The sequence below is a fragment of the Chiloscyllium punctatum genome, chromosome 16 (genome assembly GCF_047496795.1).
Source record: "Chiloscyllium punctatum isolate Juve2018m chromosome 16, sChiPun1.3, whole genome shotgun sequence".
Classification (NCBI taxonomy): Eukaryota; Metazoa; Chordata; class Chondrichthyes; order Orectolobiformes; family Hemiscylliidae; genus Chiloscyllium; species Chiloscyllium punctatum.
The window spans coordinates 26171506-26180257 of NC_092754.1; the positions used below are offsets into that span (position 1 = coordinate 26171506).

Sequence of the window (8752 nt, forward strand, 5' to 3'; positions counted from 1 at the left end):
AGTGGAGCTGTACAGCACAAAAACAGATCCTTTGGTCCAACTCATCCATGCCGAACAAATATTCTAAATAAATCTAATCCCATTTATCGGCATTTGGCCCATATCCCTCTAAACTCTTCGAACTCATGTACTCATCCAGATGCCAAATAAATGTTGTAATTGTACCCGCATCCATCACTTCCTGTCACATCTTGTTCCAAACATACACAACCTGGTGCATGAAAACATTGCTCCTTAGGTCTCTTACAAAACCTTTCCCCTCTCACCTTAAACCTGTGCCCTCTAGTTTTGAATTCCCATACTGTGGCAAAAAGACCTTGGCTATTCCCCCTATCCATGCCCTTCACAATTTTATAAACCACAATAAGGTCACCCCTCAGCCTCTGATGGTCCAGGGAAAATAGCCCGTCAGTTCAGCCTGTTCCTGTAGCTCAAACCCTTGAAGCCCGGCAACATCCTTGTAAATTCTTTCTGAACCCTTTCAAGTTTCACAACATCCTTCCTATAATACAGAAACCAGAACTGAACACAGTATTATACAAATGGCATAACCAATGTCCTGTATAGCCACAGTATGCATCTCAACTCCTATACTCAATGCACTGACTAATAAAGACAAGCATTCCAGTTTCATTGCCATGAATCTCTAACAGTTTCATGTGTGGTACCATCCTGAAAGGCTATTATATCACAACTCCATTTACTACATGCAACATTCCTCAATCATCTTTGAGAATTTCATCCGGTCTGTTATGCAAAATCTTCTCAACTAATTATTTTCCCTTCATCTATACACAGATTTAGTACCTCACAGGGTAGTGTGTCCCCTCATTGCACAGCTTCATAATCTTTCTAAGGACAGGGTGTGGGATGTGAGTCAGCTTGTCTGTTAGCAGCAGCAGCTCCTACCGATAAGCCTGGTGACATTTTCAAACCACACTCCTGAATCCCAGCACATACAACATAATCTCTGGGTCAGAAGGTCCAGGTTAAAATCACTCCTGCCCCATAGCTGTACCATAACATATCCAAACAAATTGATTAAAATAGATATAATCTATCAACACATTTTAGCATAGTGCTACAAGACCATAAAACACAGGAATAGAAATACAATCAGCCTTTTGAGTTTGTTCTATTAAGTTGATGATTGTGAGAAATTGCTTTTAGATGTCATTAAGTACTGAAAGGGATGCATATAAATGCAAAACCTTTACACCTTACCAAACTTTACAAAGAATAAACCAAGTGCAAGTAGGGATAACATTTGACTCTAATAACCACCAAAAATCAAGTTTGCAGTTATTTTATCTGGAGAACCCCAGTCTTCACATCTGATTCACATCTGGCTGTCTTCTACTCTTCATGAAATAGCATCTTGAGAAGTAAGATGGTACAAGATTAAATATGAAATTATGATCTATTTTCTACACTACTTCAGATAGTTTTCTCTTAGTATTATGTCTTTTTGGCATATTTCATGGAGGACATGAAGCAGGTTTCATTTCCAATCTGGGTTTTGCATGATTTACAAATCCTTTATCTAAATTCTGTGATACATGGGTAACAAATTGATCTAAAAGGCTCATGTCTCTGTGACAAATAGCTGTCACATGCACAAGTGGTTAGTTTTATTCCTTGTGCAATGCCACAGATCAACTAGTTTTTTTTCCCCAATAGATTTGTCACTATAGCAAATCATGTACAAAGTTCACTCTAACAATCAGCAGCTTGCAGAGCTACAAATGTTGCATTTCTACAACTACTTAGCATTGCTTAAGAAGCCTGCATAACAGAAAACAGAGCAACTTACATAAAAATAAGTGCCCTAATCAACAGTTATACAATTACCACAATAACAAAGATCGTGCTTCGCAAAAATTGGTTGATGCATTTGCAAAGATACCCACACTGATAAGATGCAAAAGTAATTTATTTATTCACAGGATGTGGGCATCGGTGGCTAGTCCATTAGCTACTGCCCATTCTTAATGGCCCTCAAGAAGGCAGTGATAGCTGTCGTCTTCAACCACTGCAGTCCATCAGGGTTATTAGAAAGGAAGTTCCAGGATTTTGACCCAGTGACAGTGAACAAATGTTAACATACTTCAAAGGCAGGATGGTGTGTGACTTGTCAGTGTGATGCTCCCATGCATTAGCTACCTGTGCTTTTCTAGCCAATACAAGCTTTGGGTATGGAAAGTGCTGACTAAGCATCCTTGAGTTGCTGCTGTGCATCAATGGTGGTGCACCAATGCCGCCAGAGGGAGTGAATGCTCAAGGTGGTGGATGAGGTGCCAATCGAGTAGGATCCTTTGTCAGCAATAGCAGCAAGCTTTCAAAATTGCTGGAGTTGGACTTATGCAGGCAAATCAGAGTATTCCATCATAAGGTTATGAAGTACTTTTGGGGGACCCTGAAAGCAAAAAGCAGTTGATACAATTGCAATAACTTGCATTTATTATTGCACCTTGAGAAGAGCACCAATGCATGGTACAGGACATAATCAGACAGAGATTAAGGCAGATTTATATTGGACCTTTCAAAACAACCATAAGTCCTGAAGTGCTTTACAGCCAGAGTACTTTGCAAGTGTTGTTATCAGAAATGTAGGAAAATGGCAGCCAATTTCCACGTAGTAGATTCCACAAACAATAATGTGGTTGTTTAATAAACATTAGTCATGATAAGAGATAATTTCCACGTTGTTCAAAATGACAGGGCTTCTTTTAATGTCAATCAAAAAGACAGCACCTTCCATCAATGCAGCACTCACACAATTATACTGATGCCGGACTTGATTTTCGTGATCAAGTTCTGGTGAAGCAAACATTAGCATAAGGAGGTAAGCCAAATTTCTTACAGGGGATAATGAAAGGCAGAGAGACAAAAAAAAAGTCTGCAAAAAGAATTCCAAAGCTTAAAATGCAAGTACAGTTATAAAGAATGGAGAAAGCCAGTAAAGATGGGAGGAGGTCACTGCTGGAGGAACAAAGTCATCAGAAGGTTATAAGGCAGAGGGAGGTTTCAGAGAAGTGACCATACAGGAATTTGAACCCAAACACATACTAATTAAATTTCTTTCTTTACTGGACTGTCAAGGCATCACTGAGGTCTGATCTTATCCTTACTGAAGGATAAAATACTGCAGCTGCTAGAAATCAAAGTACAACATACAGCGCATCGTATGTTGATCCGAAATGTTAACGCGTATGCCTTCTCTCCAGGTATAAGCTTAATCGTGTTTCTCTAATATTTTCTGATCCTGTTCCCGAGTGTCATCCAAACACTATCACACCTAACAAGAGCCGTTAGTGACAGTGATCAGGAGCATAAGCTGTGTTGACTTTCCCTTTCCAAGGTCAAAGGGCCAACCAACATCTATTCTCAGGGCAAAGCATGAAGGAAGGATGGCTCATGTGGTGGGGATATAAAGCGGCTGATATCGGTTGGATCGCAGCTAAACCAGAGGCCGAGGCGAAGAAGCAGAACAGTTAGTATGGAAAGCAAGCACAAAGGACGACCAGCAAAAGCTTCAACTCCCTTGTTCTAGAACTGTCAGACTAAACACTAGAAGGGATAAGGCGGCTGCTGGTTTGCTGCGTGTCACCATGAATCACAGCGGGTTGTAGCTGGGGCCGCCGGTTCACCCCGAGCAAATGGTACAAAGCCTGCCTACCGGCTAGGCCCCGGGGTCGATTATTGCGAACAAGGACCATCAAAATCAGTTGACAGCTCGGAGAGGAACCATCTCAGGCCTTCAACTGCCTCCGCGACAAGCAACTTTACCGAATTTCACCAGCGCGTCCGCCATACACCGCTCCACCTTCTTGGTCAATTCGGTCTCCGCCATCTTACACCGTCCCACAACTCTCGTGGGCTGGCTCTCGCGAGATCTGCCCACCCCCCCCTCAACCGGATGGGGCGGGCCCATGACTCTAGTCACGTGGCTGGAAGGGTGTTGGCTAAACCTCAAACGCCAGGTTACATACAGCCTGTAAGGGTAATTTGGAAGCACTCGATTTTGAAACGCTGTTCCTTCATCAGGTGGCTGGAGAGTATAAGGCTTATTCTTGGAGGAGCAGCGCTCAGAAAGCTAGTGCTTCCAAATCAACCGGATGGACTGTAACCTGGTGTTGTGTGATTTTTAACTTTGTACACCCCAGCCCAACACCGGCATCTCCAAATCAAAACCTCAAGCATGAAGAGACTTGCTGAAAATCTGTCAGCGAAGTTACAAGCGCCTCAATGATCCCTTAAGCTTTACCAGTGCCACTCTAAATTATCCAGAACATTGCAAGCTCCTCTAACTCCATCACTCAATCATAGAAGGTGAACAGAAGGAGGCTATTCAGACCATTGATTCCCTGCTGGTAGTCTTGCGAGAGAAATTGTGCTGCTTCCACTCTCTGTAAAACATTTATAGAATTATACAGTTCTCTCTTGAAAGATTCCGACCTTTAACTCCGGACCCAAATGGTCAATTCAAACACAAGTTCCAGACCAGTAAACTGCATTAAGGCACTAGGGTTCCTGAGGATCATGATATTGCTGCACATTTCTTATATTCGCTTCTTGTGTAATACTCTTTGAAAGGTCATAATTGACTCTGCCTCCGTCAACCTGACTGGTAGGCATTCCTATTCAATTCCCGCGTTAAAAAGAGGTTTTCCTCGTCCTGCTTTTGATTCTTTTGCCTTAAATCTGAGTCCCTTAATTTTGAGCCCTTCCCTCAATGAAAGCAAGTTTCTCTCCCTGCTGTTTAGACTTTTTCTGATCTTGAACACGTCTATCCGATTTCATCTCAAATTACTCTTCAGGAAGGTAATCAACTTTAGGTTCTCCAGTTTATCCATATATGTGAAGACCTACATCCCTAAAACTACTTTCATAAATCTTATCTAAAACTTTACATCCTTTCTAAAATATGTCTAGAATTTGACATGATATTTCATTTGAGGCTGAAGTATCCTTTTTAAAATAAAGATTCAGTAAAATCTCCATGGTTTTACACCCCTCCCCTTCAAATTTATAACGTTCAGAATCCTCAATTTTTTTTGAACAACTTCCAAATTTTGTCCTTCCAACTTCAATGATTTCCAATCATATAACCTGTCTCTCACTTTTCTGCAGAATTGTATTCCTCTGGGTATTATGTCTCTCCTATAAAGAAAAACAGCACTCACAGTTCTGAACCCAAGGCCTCCATGTATACCAGCCTCAATTTAAAAACTAAATATTCACCACTATGATAATAAAAGGTAAAATACCGCAGATGTTGGAAACCTGATACAAACAGAGAATGCTGGAGAAACCCAGCAAGTCTGGCAGCATCTATGGAGAGAGAAACAAATTTAATGTATTGAGTGCGCTATGACTTCTTCAGAACTGCCTCCTCCAAAAGCCAATGACCTTCTGAACATTCCTGTACATGTTCCTATACCCAAAAGACTACATCAGTTCAAGAAGGCAACTCACCACACAGTCTTTGAAGGGCAACTATGGGTAATAAATCCTGGCTTAGACAGCAACTTCCATATCCAAAGAATAAATAAAAGATGTCACTCTACCATTGGTGTACATGTCTTCAGCTGTGAAGAACCTAAATTCAGGAACCTTGAACAAGCACTTGCATTTGCATGGCATTTTCAATGTCAGCAAGTGTTATGATTTACTTCATAGGACAAAATTTGGCACTGTGCAACAAAAGGAGATGTTAGGGCAGACATTCAAAAAATGATTAGAGGCACCTTTAAAATACATTATAAAAGAAGAAACAGAAGGTGGAGAGTCATGGATGATTGGGGAGAGAATTAAATTCAGGAAGTCTCTCCCCAATCATCCATGCCTCTCTACCTTCTGTATCTTCTTTTAAAACATATTTTAAAGGTGCCTCTAATCATTTTTTGAATGTCTGCCCTAACATCTCCTTTTGTTGCACAGTGCCAAATTTTGTCCTATGAAGTACATCACAACACTTATTGACATTGAAGATGCTATGCAAATGCAGGTGCTTATTCAAGGTAACTGTAATTTTAAAAAATGATCAGAAATAATTAAGAGATTTAGTATGACAAGTATTGAAAAATAATTCTTCTGATGAGAGAACACAAAATAAAAAGATTCAAGGTTGGGTGTTTAGGGTCAAATTCTAGAAATGCCTTTCAAACAAGTGGAAGTTTGGAAAGCATGGCTGCAAAAGGGCTATAGGTCAAGTAAAATATTCTTTATCTAAACATAAGGTGAAATCACAAAAAAGACAGATAAAAGAAGCTTGGTTACAGATCAGCCACAAACGAACTGAATAATAAAACAAACTTGGAATGGCTGAGAGGATGAACCCTGTTCTTATGTCCCTATTGTAATGACACAGCAGTGAACCCTTCTGCTAATTAAATCAAACACCCAGAAAAGCTCACCTTACCGCTTAATCTGTTGAAGTATGAGTGACAGAGAACTCCCCAAATTCCACTATTTAAAGAAAAATATCAAGTTTTATTCTTTAACTCTAAAAGTGAACATTAAATCACAACTATTTACAATTCTAAACCTCCTTTCTCGTAAATGCTTGTTATTTACCCCTCAGTCTATGACAATATTCTAAACCAATAAAAGCCCCTATTAAAATTACATCAACTTAATTTTCAAAACCAAACAACAGCTGTTGTCATCAGCATCTGTCTTCCTCTGGCTGTAGATTTCCCTGGGTTGTCTTTGGACTTTTGCTGCAAAAATATTTCATTTGAAAAAGGTACCTTTGATGGAGAATGTTTTGAATGGCAGTTTACTCTCTCACTGGTTAACTCTCAAAATGCCAGTTTCTTTTATACCCCAAACATCGGACGGTCTTATTGGTTCAATTTTGTCAAAACAGTAAAATTCAAATTCAATTGAGTTTCAGTATCCTGGGGCATAATTTAAACTGATTGGTTAAATTCAAATGGTGGTCAAAACAACTGAGGTATCTAGCTTACAGCCAAATGTTACATATTTTCAATTTTGCAGTACACCCTGGGACTGCTAGTCAGTCACATGACAGCTGCCTGCAAACTCTCACTACCAAAACAGCTTTCACTGCCTCTGAAAGGAACAGTATATATCTTAAACTTCAAAACACGATCTTCCAATACCAAGGCCAACAATTATGAAATAACCAACTGGTCATTAACACATTGCTGTTTGTGGAACCATGTAATGCATACATTAATTGCTATATTTGCTTTCAAAATGCAATTGGTTATACAGCTAAAGAAGTCTATTAACGCGAGAGGTTGTTAACATCCTCCACAACCCAATGACTTTGTGCATCCCTCCATCTGCTCATTTTTATTTGCATAAACATGTCAAGGCTACACAAGTTCTAAATTGGAGAAAGGCCAATTTTAACAGTACTAGGTAAGAACTTTCAAAAGCTGATTGGAGGCAGATGTTCGCAGATAAAGGGATGGCTGGAAAATGGGAAGCCTTCAGAAATGAGATAACGAGAATCCAGAGAAAGTATATTCCTGCCAGGGTGAAAGGAAAGGCTGGTAGGTATAGGGAATGCTGGATGACTAAAGAAATTGAGGGTTTGGTTAAAAAAAGAAGGAAGCATATGTAAGGTATAGACAGGATAGATCGAGTGAATCCTTAGAAGAGTATAAAGGAAGTAGGAGTGTACTTAAGAGGGAAATCAGGAGGGTAAAAAGGGGATATGAGATAGCTTTGGAAAATAGAATTAAAGAGAATCCAAAGAGTTTTTACAAATACATTAAGGACAAAAGAGTAACTAGGGAGAGAATAGGGCCCCTCAAAGGTCGTGTGGAGCCACAGAAAATGGGGGAGATACTAAATGAGTATTTTGCATCAGTGTTTACTGTGGAAAAGGATATGGAAGATATAGACTGTACGGAAATAGATAGTGACATCTTGCAAAATGTCCATATTACAGAGGAGGAAATGCTGGATGTCTTGAAACGGTTAAAGGTGGTTAAATCCCCAGGACCTGATCAGGTGTACCCGAGAACTCTGTGGGAAGCAAGAGCGGTGATTGCTGGGCCTATTGCTGAGATATTTGTATCATCGATAGTCACAGGTGAGGTGCCAGAAGACTGGAGGTTGGCTAATGTGGTGCCACTGTTTAAGAAGAGTGGTAAGGACAAGCCAGGGAACTATAGAGCCTGACATTGGTGGTGGGCAACTTGTTGGAGGGAATCCTGAGGGACAGAATGTACATGTATTTGGAAAGGCAAGGACCGATTCGGGATAGTCAACATGACTTTGTGCACGGGAAATCATGTCTCACAAACTTGATTGACTTTTCTGAGGAAGTAACAAAGAGGATTGATGAGGGCAGAGCGGTAGATGTGATCTATATGGACTTTAGTAAGGCGTTTGACAAGGCTCCCCATGGGAGACTGATTAGCAAAGTTGGATCTCATGAAATACAGGGAGAACTAGCCATTTGGATACAGAACTGGCTCAAAGGTAGATTAGATTAGATTAGATTAGATTACTTACAGTGTGGAAACAGGCCCTTCGGCCCAACAAGTCCACACCGCCCCTCCGAAGTGTAACCCACCCATACCCCTACATCTACATCTACCCCTTACCTAACACTATGGGCAATTTAGCATAGCCAATTCACCTGGCCTACACATCTTTGGACTGTGGGAGGAAACCGGAGCACCCGGAGGAAACCCACGCAGACACGGGGAGAACGTGCAAACTCCACACAGTCAGTCGCCTGAGGCGGGAATTGAACCCGGGTCTC

At 40.6% G+C, this 8752-nt stretch overlaps 2 protein-coding genes across 3 annotated transcripts in view; both read right to left on the bottom strand.

Moving 5' to 3' along the window:
• Positions 1 to 3885, bottom strand: part of nbl1 (NBL1, DAN family BMP antagonist) — a 76885-nt gene extending 73000 nt beyond the window's left edge. For both annotated transcript variants that reach the window (XM_072586520.1, XM_072586518.1), the window contains exon 1: positions 3790 to 3885. The gene's annotated coding sequence lies outside the window, so the exon portion shown is untranslated. The remainder of the gene's footprint in view (positions 1 to 3789) is intronic.
• micos10 (mitochondrial contact site and cristae organizing system subunit 10) overlaps positions 1 to 3893 on the bottom strand; it is a 30525-nt gene extending 26632 nt beyond the window's left edge. Inside the window, exon 1 of the mRNA XM_072586524.1 lies at positions 3790 to 3893. Within this exon, the coding sequence (XP_072442625.1) occupies positions 3790 to 3853 (64 nt within the window). The 5' untranslated portion in view covers positions 3854 to 3893. The remainder of the gene's footprint in view (positions 1 to 3789) is intronic.
• Positions 3894 to 8752: the final 4859 nt, after the last annotated feature.